The sequence below is a fragment of the Squalius cephalus genome, assembly GCF_949319135.1.
Source record: "Squalius cephalus genome assembly, contig: scaffold_79, whole genome shotgun sequence".
NCBI classification, from domain to species: Eukaryota; Metazoa; Chordata; class Actinopteri; order Cypriniformes; family Leuciscidae; genus Squalius; species Squalius cephalus.
Genome location: NW_027645807.1, coordinates 40,540 through 59,779, shown reverse-complemented (window position 1 = coordinate 59,779; position 19,240 = coordinate 40,540). Strand labels below are relative to the sequence as shown.

The window sequence follows — 19,240 nt, the reverse complement described above, 5'->3', positions numbered from 1 at the left end:
AAATTGCATTGGGAATTGTTATGCTAAATTGATTTGAAATTGTGTCATTGGATAGTGCTGTCAACTGCCTAAAATACTGTAACTAAAAATTATTTCCCTACATTTTCTTTTGTCCACTATCCTGCAAATGTTCTTTAAAAAAAAATCAATTCATTAAGTTCATACAAATTAATTTATTGATTAAAAAAACATATCTTTTGAGTGTCCATTGATATCAATAGAAAAATAACAGGCCAAACACTGAATCAAATTTTGTGGCATGTAGCATTTCATACAAAAATATTTGAAATAGCATAAAAACATAAGGCACTGATGCATTAGAAACAACATAAGAATCTCCCAGTTTCTCCAGTAACTGTAATATGATTGGATGAAGAGGCAGTGGGTGTGGTCAGTGAGTCATATGGCTCCTCCCTCTTTATTTGACTCCTCCCCCACATCATCATAATCTGTTTTTAAAAACAAAAGCAAACTATAATTTAACTACAATGATCATTTTTATTGTAATATTTACATCACACAAATACATTAAATATGAAACACAACAAATACATTAAATATGCTATAGAAATGTTACAATAATCTACCCAACAGGTTCCTCTCATCTTCACTGCTGTTCTTCACATCATCATACTCCTCCTGATCTCCCTCTGATTCACATGTGAAATAAAAACCTCACATTGTAGTTTGTAAATCAGCTTGTGTCATTAATGATGTTATTGATCTCTTCACCTCATGACTGTCTGAGATTATTAGATTTACTCCTGATAAAGTCGTGATGATTCATTAATGGTAGAAATGTTCAATATTAGTGGGTGAAGGTGATCATGAAATGCAGTTCTGTGTGACTCACCTTTTACTTCTGGAAAGATCTGTCCATTAATGATGACATCATCATAATGCTCTGGTGTGTCCACTACACATGAACATACAGACAGAACAAACATTGCATTATATCTTACAATGTAATGGGATTAATACATAATATCATAAATCACTATAAAAGGATTATGGAAAATTTCATTTCATTTTCATTTCATTTAGCTGACGCTTTTATCCAAAGCGACTTACAATTGCTACATATGTCAGAGGTTGCACGCCTCTGGAGCAACTAGGGGTTAAGTGTCTTGCTCAGGGACACATTGGTGTCTCACAGTGGATTTGAACCCGGGTCTCTCACACCAAAGGCATGTGTCTCATCCATTGCGCCACCACCACCCCTACACCAATACACCAATAACAATAAAAAGTAAACACCGTTTTTGATAGAGTTCTGTCCACTTGTCATTACATCATCATAGCTCTCAGGTGTGTATTCTGTAAATTCAACATGAGAAAATATATAATGTATATATATTTATATATATATATATATATATATATATATATATATATATATATATATATATATATATATATATATATATATACAGATTTGAATATATTTTAAATATTTCTTCCTATTATATAATAACCGAACGACACCTGTCTCACGATCTGGTTTCAGTCCATCAGTGATGACATCATCATAGTATCCCGGTGTGATTTCCTTCATCTCTTCTACATCAAAACATGTATAATTTGGGCATTTTTTAATATTTTGGGAAACAAAATAAATGTAAAATATACTGTTGCAGGTTTTGGGTAATGAATGTTTGCTGTGTCCCAATTCAGAGGCTGTGTCCTCCAGTCGTCACATTTGAAGGCTGTATACCTCATCAAGGATGTCTTATTTAAGAGAAGTAACCGTAATAAAATTGACTGTTATTCCTCATGAGGTGTAAAATACTGAGATTTCTTTCATACTTTGCAATCTAACGGTTATTTTTCTTAAATGAGACCGACTCAATGACGTATGCAGTCTTCAGATGCGGCCTCCGGAGGACACAGCCTCTGATTGGGACACAGCCTCTGATTGGGACACAGCGGGATCACTGACCTTTCAGGACACTGCCATTGGTGACATCATCATAATATGCAGTCTTGAACTCTTTTTCTAATAAGATAAAAGTTTTAGTATTGTGAACAGTTGAATGAGTGTTAAAATGTGTAAATATTTTTTTTTTACATTTGTAAATCAAATTATTAATTTGGATCTACTTCAGCTCTCTAACCTGAGAGAAACTCATCAGCATCTTCATACCCAGAATGCAGTTCTTCAGAGACGAGACTTCCTGTTAAAGGACAGCAGAACAGTCAGAAACATATTCATCATTCCATACAGACTGACTCCTCATTTCTCATTTGGATCATGAAGCATTGTGTTACTTACAACACAACACAAATATTAATTACTTGCATTTTAAAAGCATTAGAGGCAGAAAATCCTAAGTTTTAGGCCTATTAGCAAACACACATGTATCCTCACATGAACCCATTCCTCACTGCCTTCCAGAAATACACACAGGAAGAGACAAATACACATACACACCTGCACCTAGACTTACAAACATATGAACCTCTCCTTATTACCCTCAAAATACACACAGGAAGAGACACACACACACACACACACACACACACACACACACACACACACACACACACACACACACACACACACACACACACACACTCAAACATGCACCTGCAGCTCTGTGGTTTTCTGTGAGGAATTCTCTGGTTTAAAGCCGGAGGTTTAACAGGAGTAATAATAGATGAACATCAAGTGTCTGACAGACTCTCTTATTAATCATATTAAATAAGATTCACGGCTCATGTCTCACCTCTCTGAGTGAAGTGATTGTGTCTGTGATGAAGCTCCTCATAAACGGCCTCAGTCGTCGTCCTGTGTCTCCTCTTAGAGAGAGCTGTGAGTGTAGACAGACAAACCTGCTGTCAGTTCACAACACATGACTGATCACACACTGAATAACACACAATATGACAGTCTCTGGATCTCTCCTACCTCTCCTCATCACTCTGTTCTGCTGAATCAGTATAAGCAGTGGCACTAAGAGCAGTAAGAGCAAAACTCCCAGTACAACCACAAGCACAGAGAGAGACACTGGAGGAGTTTGTGGAGGAGTGACTGATGTTGAGCGCACTGTCTGAGAAACTGGAGGAGAAGCTGATGTTGTTGTGGCAGGAGTAGTGGACACTGACAAATCTGTCAGATCTGTCAAAACAGACACAGACAGATTAAAAATCATGCAAATACACAGTTAGTAGCACTAAAATGATGTGAAAACGACTACTATTGCTCAGTGTTTTGCTCTGACCTGCACAGGTGAGTCCAGCGTGCTCTTTGTGGGAGCAGTCAGTGTGGTTCTTCAGGGAGAGAGGACAGTCCCACAGGTGAATCTCATTCCCTCTGCACTCGACTCTGTTCAGCCACACAACACCTTCACCAGCACCAAAGACTGAATTCCCATCAGCCCTCAGTGCTGCTCCACAACCCAGCTGCCTGCAGACCACCTGAGCATCGCTGATGTCCCACAGATCAGCACAGACTGAACCCCACACAGCGTTATGATACACCTCCAGCCTCCCAGAGCACCGGCCCAAACCTCCCCTCAGTCTGAGAGGAACATGATCTAAATCACACACAGCAACATCACTGACCAGCAATCCATTTACAATGCATTTTATGACTATTTAAAGTTGTGACAAATTATGAATGTGGATTCAGTGTACAAGTGCTCAGATATTAATAATTCAAGATACTGTGAATAAAGAAAATACATCCTTTTATTTATTTTTATCTTACTTGAACACTGTCTCAACTGTCTCATGGGTGTTTACTTTACATCACTGACCAGCTTTGGCACAACATTTACAACAAAACACACTGAAACTTAACTAAGACGGCTTTAAATGTATGATTAGTGGATTACATTTATGAATTTGATTATGATTTTTAAATGCAAGTAAATTCTTGTTTAAATGCATATTTTAATGGAAAACAGTCTTAAATTAAAAATCTTACTTGAACACTGTCTCTGGTGAGGAGATGGAGAGGTAGAACATGTCAGACGACTCCGAGGAGACTCAGGATTCTCCTCCTCTGAGATTAAATATTAAGAGAACTGAACATTAGGACTCAAAAGTCATAACTTCTCTCAATGAAACATATCAATGTAAAAACATAATTTAAGCCTCATAAATCATCTTAGGCTCTGTCCATCAAATTAGTTTAGTGTTTCAGAAACAGTTTATTCACCACATTATATACAAACATTGTGTATAAAGAAACATAACTACTGAGACCATCTTACATTATTTAAAACATAATCTCACTTGAGCAGTTGACTTTGGCCACTTCATCTCTATTGCAGTCGTTCTGTCCCCAGGGTGAAGATGGACACTGCCACAGATTTGAATCATGTGGTCGACATTTCACTTTATCCAGCCAGTTACGAGCTGATTCCAGTCTTGATGTAGAATCAGACAAAACACCAGATCTTCCACAGTTCAGCTCTTGACAGATCAGACTCACTGTGTCTGTGTTCATCTGGTTTACACACACATTACCCCAGGATCCATTGTAGAAAACCTCCACATTCCCTTCACAGCCCTCAGTTAACCTGATCTCTTTAAACTCTAGATGGAAAGGGGTGTGCATTAAAAATATTGAAGTTTAAGTTGTGCTAAACCTAAAATATCACCAAAATAACTGGTTAATACAAGGCGAATGCACACTGCTAGCACACTGTTAGCATCTGAAAAAGATACTTAATTATATTTTTATAATATATTATGAATATTATGTATTACTGGATTCTGCTTGGTCAATAAAAAATATTTAAAAAGTAGCGGCATCCATGGCAGCGCTGTCTATCAGACCATCGATACAGTAAGATGGTCTTTGTTGCAAAATATGATCCATCCACTCCTGATTATCCTGGTGTTCATTTTGCAAAAATTACTAGTTGCACATTATCCCTTTAAACATTTGAAGTTATATATTTTAAAATAGATCACATTACGTTACTGTTTACCTGAGCACACGACTCCTACATCCTCCTTGTGTTGACAGTCATGTTTCCCCCAGCCTGGAGAAGAGCAGTTCCACAGGGACGTCTCATTCCCCTCACACTCCACCTCATCCAGCCATATGGGTCCAGAACCAGGACCAAACCAGGCTGGTACCTGCTGGTTACTGAGGGCCACTCCACACTGCAGCTGTCTGCACACCACATGGGCATCTTTAATATCCCAGGAGTCATCACACACTGTCCCCCATGAGCCGCTGTGAAAAACCTCCAGCCTCCCTGCACAGTCTCCCCCAGAACCCACCAGCCTGATGGACCCGCGACCTGATATTCAGAGAGAGAAAAACAGTGCTTGTACATGAACATTATTCATCATTAACAACTAAAGAATCTGCCCAGATGTTGATTTTCTCACCAAAGTGTTTGATTGACAGCTGTTGTGTGGAACTGCAGTTGAGAGTTTGTGGAGAGCTGCAGTTCCCCAGATGAGCTTCACTCTCTGGAGAGTATTTATTTGTAATTCAGTATTTATCTAAAATGTATACAACATTTTAATCTGAAACCAATGACTTTATCACGGTGTGAATTTGCTCACCAGAGCAGACGACTCCAACATCTCGTCTATGAGAACATTCAGCTCGACTCCATGAAGAGACGGAACATTCTGAGAGTTTTGTTTCATTCCCGTCACAATCAAACACATCAGCCCAGATTTCACCACTTCCCTCTCCAAACCAGTCTGATCCCACAACAGACACAGCAATCCCACAATTCAGCTGTCTACAAAGGACACTGGCAGCTCTCATATCCCAGCATGCATCACACACTGTGCCCCATTTACTGAAGTACTGACGCTCAACTCGACCAGAACAGACGTCAGAACCGTTGACCAGTCTGAGGTCAGTGTAACCTGGACAAAGAACACAGAGTTTACTGAAACTGATCAAACCAAGAAGAAACCAATCAAATAATTAAGTTTTAGTTAACAATTTGATTTCTCTATAGAAAGGCTGAACATTGACATTTTACCAGTACATATCAGTCCTACGTCATTGTCATGGGTGCAGTTCATATTATGTGAGGTTGATGATGGACAGCGTCGAATGTGTGTTTCATCTCCTCTGCACTGAATCTCTTTTGATCCAATCTGACCATTTCCTTTTCCAAAAGCATCTTCTCCCAGCACCTGTACAGGAGCCCCACAGTCCAGCTCTCTACACACAACCTCTGCATCCTGCTGGTCAAAGGCAGCGTCACACACTGAACCCCAGCCTCCTACAAGAAGCATCTCCACTCTCCCAGAACACAGGTGAGACCCGTCCACAAGTCTCGACCTTCCGTAGTTTATTGTTTCTGAATATATTTACACAAAAGAGAAGACCATTTGTCACAAATTCACAATGATTATGATATGGACATAAAACAATATTCATTCATTAATAATAGGTTTATAAATAGATAAAATTGAGTTAAGACAATAAAATATACTTTTCATCAATTAGCTGGTTATGATTTGCTCTGACAACAAATTACATTAAATTACATTAAATTGCTTATAAGATGTTTATCAATGAAAGTCTGATCAGTGATGTATTAACAGAGTGATGTATGGAGCCGCTCACCTGAGCATCTGACTCCAGCATCATTTTGATGACTACAGCCATGAACACCCCATCCTCTTGACTCACAATTCTTCAGTGTTGACTCTGATCCACTACAGAACACAGCATCCATCCAGATTGGTCCTGATCCTGATCCAAAGCGAGTATCACGCACAGCCTCTAGAGCCTCTCCACATCCTATCTCTCTACACACCACTCCAGCATGAGTCATATCCCAGTTCCTATAACACACTGTTCCCCACTGACCTCCATGATGAACCTCCACTCTACCAGCACAGGGACTGTTACCACCAACTAACCTCACAGTCTCAAAATCTGTACATGAAAGAGAGAAAGGGATCGAATCATGCAACGTCAAGAAAAATAAGATGTAATAACTAAGTTGGGTAATAGAAATACAGTATATACATATAAATATGTCTACCTGGACAACTAAAGCTGTGCATGAGTGTATAACAAATTGGTTTCCTGTAAAAGCTCAAATCATTTATAAAATGTAATTGATAATTATTGATCTAGTGTCACAAGATCTTGGTTTCTAGATATAACAAAGGCTTCTATTCAGTTTGTAGTGGTCTAATGCCATCATAAGCAAACTACTTATTTAAAAATGTTAAATTTTACATCTTTAAAATCTATTTTGCACTTACCAGATGTGGTTATAGTGACTATAGAGGAGAGTAAAACGAGTGTCAGAAATCCCTCCATCTTCTTCTGCTCGTCACACTGTTTGTTTGACTCTGTTTCTCCTCTGCTCCCTCAAACACACTGAAGAAACTGGCTCCTGTCAGTCCCCTAAAGAGAGAGAGACTCTCACAGCTGCCAATGACACTCACTGTTACCTTATTAGACACAACAGAGGAAATCATCAAACACAATCACTGACAAATCACACAGCAGCATTTTTATTTTCACCATATATATCAAAAGAACATCTGCGCTGATGAACGGGACTCCTCCTCCACCATGAAAAGACACTTCACAGAGGATAGAAACATATCTTTAATTATTCAGGATGGAGATAAAGTCACACTAAACTTACAGGAGATTGATAGAGAAACACTGCAGGTTATATTCAGCATCAAAGCCTGTCACTGCACACAGGAGATACAAGACTGGTGACTGATTTTTGTAAGTCTGATCACTTCAAACACTTGTAACTTAGTAGAGATCTTAGTAGGAGTAGACCTATTGTTTCATGAATTATTTGAATAAATGTAACATTTTAATCTCATTGTTTCTGGAAAAATTATGCATATTACTATATGTGGATTTTACTGCTTTGATCTTTTATTCTAAAATATATAATTTTATTACACCATAGTATAAACTATATTGTTGCTAAGCTATTCAGATGTGTATTTATTAAATAGATTAAACATTATCTACATTATCTACATAAATAGGTAAACTATTTTTTTGAGAAAATATAACAGCAATGAATGTGCGTTTAATGCTGCAGTGCTGTATTTGTCCAGCAGATGGCCGCAAAACATCTTCTATTGTAAAGGGTAAAGGTTAGCACATAAGGGAGAGTGAACGGACAGGATATAGGATGGCAATCAATGGTTTTTCTTCAGTTATAGCAACATTTATAAGTAACTTGTTTCATGTAGTAGAGCTCATTTCACTGCACATTGATTTTACACTTTATCTGCCATTGTAATAGCCTAGGCCTATAGCCCAGTGGTTCTCAACTCCAGTCCTCGGGACCCGCTGCTCTGCACATTTTGTATATCTCTCTTATCTGACACACTCAAATCAGTTCATGGAGTCTCTCCTAACGAGCTGATGATCTGGTTCAGGTGTGTTAAATAAGGGAGACATACAAAATGTGCAGAGCAGTGGGTCCCGAGGACTGGAGTTGAGAACCACTACTATAGCCTATAAGCCAGGGATAGACAACTCCGGTCCTGGAGGGCCACTGTCCTGCAGAGTTTAGCTCCAACCCTAATTAAACACACCTGAACAAGGCAATCAGTGTTTTCAGGATTACTAAATAGATACAGGCAGGTGAGTTTTTATCAGGGCTGAAGCTAAACTCTGCAGGACAGTGGCCCTCCAGGACCGGAGTTGCCTATCCCTAAGCACAGAGTGACAGTAGCCTATGTAGGCCTAATCAGAAAATGTCTTTACACATAGGCTCTTTAGCAGGATTTTAATATAAGGTTTTATACTGACAATTTTTGAAATTTGCCCTATAATCTTTTTTTGTTTGTTTGTTTGGGGGCCTTTTCATGTGAGTTTAGATGTAGGCCTACATGATGCTTTATTCTAGAAGAAAATGGAAACATTTAGTAGGCTATACTACATCACAAAAATGTTTTATTAAGTTTCCTTTTATAAATTTGTTTTAAGACGAAAATTAGCCTATAGATGCTGGGTGTTCACTAGCCTGGAAATCCAGACCTAAATCTAAAAGATTAAAGGTCTGGCGTCGACTAATGAAAATCGGCCAGCTCGAGGGGCAGCACCAAGCATGCATTTGAAAATCTCACTGCACGCAGTTGGATAACAATACGACCAATCACAACAATAAACCCCATATGCTTAGCTACCAGCGGAGCTAACTGGTATATTATACTCTTGCCGTATCCGGTCTGCAAAACAGCAAAAACGTCCTTCTTGCAAAGGAACGATTCGAGCGGCGTCTTCTGTTCCTGTTTTAGATAAAAAGCCAAGTCTAACTCGTTCATTGTAGCGGCCAAAGCCGTTTCAAACAACTGGTGTTCATCCATAGCCATATTGCAATGTTTACTAATGACTTCGACGTCACATCGCTGTCGTCATCTGTTTAGCTTGCCTCTGGTCCGCCTATATCAGATAATCCGATGTGATTGGTGCAGCTCAGATCGAGGGGCATATTTAATGAGCATCATTATTTGACACCAGAGTAACTCGCTGAGCAAATTCAACTTGTGCTCTCGCGAGAACTCTGGATTACCAGGGTAGGTGTTCACGGCATCTTGATCTTAAAGGCACACTATGCAAGAATTGTACCTTAATATAACAGCTTCAAAGTCATTTCGGTGGTAAACAAAGTCATAGTAGGGCGAATCATCCTGGTAGTAAAGCTTGGGAGGGACGCCACTGGAAAAAACAGCAATGCAAGTTTGAGAGAGGCGCCCCCAACAAATCTCGCGAGAATCACGACTTGGTTTACGGCAACGACGTCACATACATCAACAACAACAACATTAAGCACGAAGACACTTGCGCGCATTTCAGACGTGATTATTGGAAGACTCGACAATGGAAAAAACAAAGAAAGCGCGGTCGGAAGAGTGTAGGAAAAGGAAGAGAGAATCTGACCGCGTGAGTAACCGGACAAGAGTCCCGGTCAGGCTTTCACTCGTTGGCGCGAGCTAAAAAGCACTGAGGGATATCAGACGACGCTGTTGACGCAGTTGACGTTGATTCCTTCGATTATCACTCTATGCTACAGCGATGCTGACCTGGCGATCTTGTTGATGGACTAGTAAGTAACTCTCTTATTTGTAAACGACGCTGTTGACGTTGATTCCTGCGATTATCATGAGAACAGGTCAATATCTCACATAATTATCAGGACATACATAAGCCTAGAGGTTGTAAATGAGCACAATTTGCAAAATATTATGATAAATTGCAATAATCATGTCTAATGACATCATAACGGTCAACTGAAATAATGCGACGTACATTTAGGCTAACTTTATTGATGTCATCTGGCATTTTGTAATGTTTACATTACAATCAAAAAACACAAATGAAATTATACAGTAGGCCTAGACTATAGGCTATTTACTTATGATTTAGCTGCGATCATGTAAAAACGTTATAAGCCAGCAAACACAGTGCTACTTTATTATTATAAAGTAGTCTAACACTTGACAAACTTATTATCCTATCACCATCATCAGTAGTTGAGTAGACTATGCAGTAACCTAATATTTGTATGAAATCGTGAAACATTACCTGGTCAATATATTTGGAGTCTTTCTGTGCCTGCTCCATGCCAGACGCTTCTATCTTACCGATCAGGTACCGGTGCTACACAGCACGAGAGAAAACATGACATGAAAGCACACGAAACAAGGCACAGAAAGGCAAAACAGGAGTGTCTGGGCTCTGTCACAAAACCAAGAAATAGACTAGACAGAAGTGACAGAACCCTGACATAAAGTTCCCCCTCTTCAGTGTCCGCGAGCTCTTCTGTATAGACCTTGTAAGAATTGCAGGACAGTCTGTTTGAAGAGCAACCAGACCCTGAGAGGACAAAGGACCTGGAAATGCTGGAAATTAGCATTTAAACTCACCATTTATGAGACGAAAGTCTCACCTCCGAGTCATCCTAATCTCTCTTTCCCTCTCCCCTCACCCCCTCTCTTTCATGCTCAGATGATCACCTGAATTCACCCAAGAAAATGTATAGTTTAATGTGAATGATTACCACAGAGTATCTTTCATGTTTGGTATCATTTAAAATGTCACAGTGCGACTGGTACAAATGTCTCATTTCCAAATAAGAAAAAAAAAAGGTAATAAGGTTTTTAAGAGTTTATGGATAACTGACACACAGGGAGGTGTTGGCCTCTAGACAAATGGTCTCCCTACACCCAAAGGTGTAACCTCTGAATGCAAATTTCTTTTGTTAGCACTTGTTTCCATGTGAAAGGTTTGTCTATTTAATGAAATGCAGCAGGGAGTTCGAGGCCTTTTCTGTATTTCAGATTGGCCCATGAGATCTCTCAGCCTCATGGATTTCTTAATGTTGGGTTGCATCTTTTCTCTTTATTCCAGAGCATTTGATGTTTTGTATCGATTATCCTTGAATTGATTATGAAATTGGCATGATACATTTACCTGACATAATAAATTGTTTCATTTGATTATTCTAACTGACTTTGACATTATTTTCATTAAAGAGTTAAAAGGAATAGTCAAACATTCACTCACAATTAATGATCCAAAGATACATTAAAACCTTTTCATTTATGGAGTCAGATGAAATAACGAGAAAATACATATGAGAATTGTGTTCCATTTAATCTTGTTGTGTTGCGTAAAAGGAAAGACAGTTAAAAGACACTTTGCGCGTGCAAAGACCTTCCCCGCTGATCGACTGCCCTCATTGGTTCGATCCAGCCGGGCCTTACAACCTGGAAGAGTAAAACACTTTTTCAGGTAAGAGCTGTAATTCTGTTTTTACGAATTTCTCTCTAGTCTATAAGAACTTAGCTATAATTTAAGTTAGCAATAATTTTAGTTTTAGGCTTCATGAAATCAGTATTTCATCATGTATTTAGTTTAATGTCACAAATTACACAGAGCCCTAACATTTAACTTTTTTACACTGATGAGGTTAATAGCATGATGCGTCAACTTTTATGTCTGTCAATCATGTAAAAGTTCATTTCAATTGGTTCTTTATTAAAATAAAATATATAGCCTAAAATAATTGATACCCCCTTATTCAACCCTTAGCAACTTCAACTTGTGATCAAACTGGAAATTTCACCACAGAAACCTCTTCCTGTTCCCCCTTGACATTGTGGTGGTGGGACAGTTCTGCTCACCAATAACATCAGCAGTGATGATGACTAAGACTAATCTGCATTTCTCAAAGTCTTAACATTCCTAAAGACGAAAAGGATTGCTGATGTGTTGCACTCTCTCTGTTTCTTTCAGCTGGGACCCACAGCAGGCATTCAGTACAAGACAATAAATGATGTTTCCTGAATTAATCAGCATAATTCCCTGTATTGGATCTAGCTTTGGATTGTACATGATCCTGAGCTGTTGAAAGACGGTCAAGGTAAGCAGCGCTGGAATCATGTCAGAGATCGGACACGTTAGAGACACACGGGTCACCAGCAGTGGCTCAGACCAGGATGAGAAGCAGCCGAAACCGCAGCCAAGGAAAAGTGTGAAGAAGAACGCAGGATGGGGACACATTGCTATGTTGGACAAAATAGAGGACTTCTTTCAGATCTGTGACAGCGAGGGAAAAGGCTTCAACACACGCACTGAGGGTAAAGTAGGGGGCCTTAACTTTACAGGTCCTTCACCACAATATTTTTATTCTTTCATGATTATTACTTTATTTATTGTTACATCTGCCATGGTTTTGGAATAATACAGCTCTGTATTCAAATTATGTTTTTGTATTTTTTTTTTTTTTTTTAGCTTTGTATGGCCATCAAAGTTTTTTTGTTTTATTAAAATGCTTAGGGTGCATATATTGCTGTTACAGTTCAGGCAAAGAAAGAGGATTAGAGAACCTAAACTGTTGCAGTCTTACTTTTATTTACAAAAATGAAAACAAAGATAATCCAAAACACTGGAATCGTAGGAATAGATAAAGGTAACAGTTTCTGCTTTTACTCAAAAACAACACAGGAAAAATGAACTGCAACAATCTGAGAGCTTAAATACACAGGCTAAATTAGGAACCAAACAAGACACAGGTGAACATAATCAATTAACCAATGAGTAACCATAGTAACAAAGGACACGCAAACAGGAGCTAAACACAGGAAGGAAACACAACAGAAGAGTCCACAAACTGAACATGTTTTAGGACTATTTAAAAGGATTTGTTATTTACAATGTTCTATTAGTACAAAATAGGCAAATCAGAATATCTAGATGGCAGAAAATAGTGTTAATGATGTCATTTTTCCATCTGTTTTCTTGAGTATTTAATCATATACCATCATTCTCTCTATCTTAGAGGCTACACAAAGAATTGCCACTCACTGCTGAGGAACTCGAGAACGTTTTTGACTCACTAGATCTTGACAAAAAATGGATACCTGACCATAGGAGAGTTTTCCTCTGGATTCAGTCAAGAGGATCTATTTAAAAATATTTTGTTATTTGGTACATATTTACAGCACAGCAAATGACACTTTTACAAGGTGTATCTGTAACTGTTCCCCAGCCACAGGTAAGAAAATCTGACCAAAAGAGCAAAGCACTTACTAAACAATACCATGAAAATATCGTGTATTTTAGATATACTTACCATGGTACATAAATAGCCTATGGTACAATCATTCAGACTATGGTATAGGCTATAGTTACTATTAGCTATTGTCATTACTGGTACTGCAGTAGACTACTTTTTAACTCTTTATTTTTTTTATTTTATTTTTTATTTTTTTTAAATATTCTGCAGAGGGCCTTTATTATTGTTAAACATTTTTTAATGACCTGATTTTAAATTACCATAATTTGTATTAGATTATACACAACCTGCAATACCATCTCTTTTGTCATTATTGGAACAAAAGAACAAAAAAATCTTTACCTGTACAGGATTACCATGTATTGGCTTCGGCACCAGGGAACCGTAGACGGATTGTTCAGAACCAGTGATATATATATATATATATATATATATATATATATATATATATATATATATATATATATATATATATATATATATATATATATATCGGATTTAAAATAAACAATGAAAACTTAAATACTGTAATTATTTTTAGATGAATTGTTTATTTAGATTTTGACAGAACCATTAAGTTGCTGTATTGCATAATTCATCCACATGATGGCAGTAATACATAAGCAGTTTTTACAGTTTTTCTGAATTGCTAAAAACACATTTCTTGAAACCATCACTCACTCAACCTTAAACACAAAACCAAATGTTCAAACCGCATTCACAGAACCTCTGACTCTTCTGGCAAAATCAAACAATTGCCTCAAAACCATTTTATCTGTTCTCAAAATCAAACAATGCTCTCAGATCATACACACAGCGAGTCAAAATTATAAACACTACAGATCATTCATTACACATCTTGGTCCGGCCGGAGGAGTTTCTCCACATCTCAGACAATGTCATCTCTGCAGGAAAAGGGAAAAACCCTGTAATAGCAATTTTTATCTCACTGGGAAAATATAGCATCACAGGTTTAAGGAACACTCAAAAGGCAAAATTGTAATAAAGAAGAAAAAGGTTTATTCACTGAGGATTCGTTACAGAGCCGCAGCTACCCAGCTTGTAAGAAACAATCCTGGAGACATAATAAAACTGAGACATCTTTATACAGGTCCCCAACATCTTGACCACACCCTCCTTGTTTAGTGTAATTTTACAGAAAAGATACCTTCTATCTTCAGCTGGTTTGGACTGGTTTCTTAACCCCCGGTTTTATTCTGAAACCGGGCTAGACGAATTAGCACTGTAATTGCATCCCCACAACTATAGGTGGACCCTCAGTCATTTCAGCATAAATAAGAAAAATTGAAGTTATATTTAGTTGGAAAAACATCATTAATTCAATAAAAACCCAAAAGAAAAACCAAGTACAGAGTAAATATAAAGTAAATAGAAAATCTTTCATGTTTCAAACCCTGTCCTTGTATGCCACCTCGTAACACGGATGGCTACTGTTTTTAACCCTCTTTACACATTATCATCGTCCTTAGAAAGAAAGAATTTAGAAAGTAAGAAAATCGGAAAATGAAAAAACCACCCCCCAATTTACCACGTTACTGTAGCTTCCGCTACTTCCACCATCTGCCTAATTTTGTCCATCCTTGGGATAAATTGAACAGACATTCCAGTACTCGTATTCACCCATGAATAACAAAATTATCAGAATAACACATACAATCATAACTCCTATACATTCAGCCTTTCCCATTAATCCACGCCCATCCACATATTTCCTAACCATATTTTGTTAACCTTTTAATTCAATCGGGCAATGGTTTTACTTAGTAAGCTCTATTTAATACCCTATTTAATCAAATCTAACCAGAAGAGTTTTATGATTTTATCCATTCTATCCAATTTGGTTGTTAAAAATTAACTCTTACTTTTCCATTGCAGACCGACTGTCTTTTTTTGTTTATGACCGTACTTCACATCATTGAATAGATTTGATAGTTTTCCTGAAAACATTTGCACCAATCAAATCATTAGATCTATATCAATACTAAGCCCTAGTTTGATTTAATCAAATAAAATCATCAACATCATCACAAAACAAATTATTCTGCTAAACTTAAACCATTAGTTGGTCCACATCCTCCTCCAGGTGTGTTGACCATCTCGTTCGCCCCATGGACGTTCCGTCTTCACCAATATGACACTTTGCGTGCCGTAGAGAGGATTTTCCATCGTTGGCAAGGGAGGGTACGTTACTAGCACGTCCTTGACCCCTCACTGTCCTTCGTGTCGGCGCATGGGGTTGCTGAGGTTGGTTGGTGTAGTCTAAGGTCAGAGGCGTGGACCCAGGTGTCACCCTCTCCAACCATTTTCTGATCATTACAAGATTTTTCCTTATCCCGACCGCACCTCTACTGGAATTAACCATTTCCTGCCCACTGTCACCTGTGAATGCAGACCCTAGCTATTTTGTTATTGACCGCTTGTCTAGCCGGTCGTCCCTTTTGGTGTGACCTGTTGAATCAACAGCCTGAAACATATTGTCACCAGATCATTTTGCTCACTGAATGGCACTGAAAAACCTGAAAGGAAAAAAAACACTCAACCCACTTTGCTCATGTTAACAAAACAATATTTATACATTTGGAACAGAATCAGTTCTGTTTGACACAATCCATCCTGACATCCTGCAAAAGGAAAGTTTTAAGTTATGCGCTGCGCAAGGTGTGGCACCTCTCTGCCACAATAATAACCCAGTTTACTGGGCACAGTTTGCCCTGTATCAAAAGTCTACATCCTCTGTAAAGAAAAACAAACGTCGAGGTTATTGTCAGATAGTAAAGTACACATAGTTTCTTTTGTCTGCTGTGCTGCCGCGTCCTTCGCTGCCGAATCTGCACACTTACAGACAGCAATTTTGTTAAGGAGAAAAATGACTTCTTACAGGGCTTCTACCCAGTTAAACGCAGTGTCCTCCCAACATTTATTGTTCCACCTGTACGATGCATTCATCAAATTTGAACCCCTTGGTATGGCAATTGTTACCATCCCCCTTACAACTCGTCCATCAATTTAACATAATGGTGTTTGGGTAAACAAAGTTTTCAACACTAACCCAAATGTTGTCCTTCAGCCAAATTTCCCCCAGACATCTTTCTCTGCCTCTGAAACAAAACATTACGTAAGCCACAATCTCATCTTCTTATCTAATAATTTGAAGGGCACCGGTCCTGAGTCTCACTGCTTTTCAGGCCTGTTATTTGGTCTCTTAAGTCAGTCATCTACTAACATTTTCCAATGTCAAAGTCATCAATTGTTTCTATCAGGTCAGGTCGTCGTGTACAGACTTGGTCAGTATCAGTCAAACAACATTCTCTCTCTGTTCACAATAATCTACAGAGCTTGATGACCAAATTTCTTTCAAATTTGTCATTTGCCTTAACCCATCTGTAATGATAAAACTCATTCCAGAGGTTAATGACACAATATACACACTATGGGGACAGAATAGCTTCCCTAAACTAACACATACCAAACATGAATCAACACTCATAAAACATACAATGCTGTCACCATCCAACACACACACATACCTGACTATGAACCGCTCATATTCTCATGTTCATATCTTTGGTTCTAACTCTAAACATATTTAAATTTTAAATAAGATTTTAAACTTCTCATTTTCCTGTAGCTTTTATCTAATTTTACATGGTCTCTTTACCAGTTTCAAAGCACGTTTGTTCATTATTCATTTTCTCTTAGAAAAGTCAGCTGGGTCGTTTTGATTCATTATCATTATTTTGCTTCAACTTGCTTTAGCATGCCGATAACAGAAAGACTGACAGAATACCATCCGTTCCTTCACTCAAGCAGTCTCTCTCACTATAAACAAATAATCTTTTCAACAGCTTCCTAAGACTGTAATTTAGACAAAATCTAATAATAAATTCATTTCAATAACCTTTGACCATTAACCTTTATCCAGACTTTTCTTGAATCTACAAAAGCTGTCTTCACCTTTAGCCACCACCGCGTCTAATGACCTTCAGGATTTAAAACTTACCAAACATATCTTACATATCTTACAGACATATTATTTCAATATCAACTTCTATAATATTTTCCCTTGCCCATAAGGCAACCAACATCATGTTCCTGATAAAAATTAAGTTTTGTTACTGTCTCCCCAACAAATAATGACAATCACCTCACGGTCTCAGCTGGCTCTTGAAAGCCCATTCCCATCAGCTCTTTATCTATAATCTCCATCAGGGTGTTGTCCCCTGGCATGGTTGCAAACACTTGTCATAATGAAAAACAAGCCATACAATGAATGCGGTTTCTTGCAAGTGGTATATAGAGGAACTCACATTTTCTGGGTCAGACATGCCGTAACTCCTCACAGCCCATCTGGCCTCTCAATGATCTGCTGATGCTGGTGGCCACTCAGTCAATCAGCGCCACTCTCATACCCAACTCACATAAAACACCGCCATTCTGCAGATACCCAGTGTCGGCGTGACCCTCTGTCTTAGGTTGACCTCTGGCCCTAGAGAATCTTACCCGTCTTTGAGTGATATCACTTCGTGCACACTGGTAACCGCTCTTTCCCACCACGAGATCAGTTTTCCCCAACAGACTCAGTTGTTTTCTGGAGCTTAGGAAAGGCACATTCAAGAGTCACCAGAGCACTCTGGACTGCCTAATAGTGTTAACACAGGGAGACAGGTTAATAACAACAGTATTTAATCACCTAAATCTTTTAAACATCTTCAAATCAGCAAAATCGCAATACTGAGACTATACTTAGTGAATTTAGTCATCACAACCGTCTATTCAGTGTACTGTTACATCTGTAGCCGGAGCCATCAGCCCTGTTTCATGGTGGAGGCTAAAATCAGACAAAGAAGTTACTGGTCCTAAACTAGTCAAAAATTCAGTTTTACTTTTTTAAAACATTTACAAATTTCCCTTTAAATGTATGAAATCTGAACTGCATTGTAGCATGATTTCCTTTAACATCCATGTCTATGGTTTTCAACTAAAACAATGTGCCTTACACAGGTTCAGACAACAGCTTACAGCTGACATTGAATGAGAGAGACTCTGAGGCATTCAGGACTGGTACACTGTACTCTCATAAACTTCTAAAATCAAACTTTATCTACCATCTCTTAACTCTAGCCCAGCTTAAGGCATCTTTGCCAGAATTTACATGTATTTTCAAACAACCATATTTTACATTTGTCTTTTGCCCACATCAGGGAATTTAGACATCACATTACAAATTTCCTCTCAGATCGTGTCTCTGTCGCACTGGACGTCTTAGCCACAGCACACACCAGATTCAGATAAGCAAACCATTTCAGCCAATCACAAGCTTATCTTTTGAAAGCAAAACATCAGCTCCTAGTTCTTTCATGGTCAATACTATTCCTCCACGTTCAAAACACTAACAAACTGTTTGTTTAATCAGACACACATTTTACATTTAGCAACTCTTAATCCAGTAATACTGCTTCTGCTTATTTTATCTTAAAGAAAGAATAATAATTATTCTAGTTCTTAATAACGTTTCGCATTTCATCTCAATTTTAGTTGTCAAGTTCTCAATTACTTCAATGTTTTTTTCTAGGAGTTTATCAATCTGCAATTAGGATTCACACTAACTTTGAGGAGGCTAGCACTCTCCGCTTGTGATGCATTTTTTGCATTTATCATTGTAAATAATCTGTCAGATTAGTCTCTCTATATCATCTAAACCCTTTTTAAAG

The 19,240-nt window shown here is 38.1% G+C and overlaps 1 protein-coding gene across 1 annotated transcript; it reads right to left on the bottom strand.

Moving 5' to 3' along the window:
- Positions 1 to 263: 263 nt before the first annotated feature.
- On the bottom strand, positions 264 to 7,440 carry LOC307154218 (scavenger receptor cysteine-rich type 1 protein M130-like). The gene is made up of 16 exons (XM_079898983.1): positions 7,207 to 7,440; positions 6,557 to 6,871; positions 5,964 to 6,287; positions 5,530 to 5,844; positions 5,350 to 5,433; positions 4,941 to 5,258; positions 4,240 to 4,542; positions 3,929 to 4,006; positions 3,222 to 3,536; positions 2,909 to 3,109; positions 2,727 to 2,810; positions 2,115 to 2,174; positions 1,940 to 1,996; positions 854 to 916; positions 588 to 650; positions 264 to 449 (listed from the first exon to the last, which is right to left on the bottom strand). Exons 1-16 carry the CDS (start codon positions 7,262 to 7,264, stop codon positions 400 to 402), a joined length of 2,688 nt encoding a protein of 895 aa, XP_079755109.1. The 5' UTR covers positions 7,265 to 7,440; the 3' UTR covers positions 264 to 399.
- Positions 7,441 to 19,240: the final 11,800 nt, after the last annotated feature.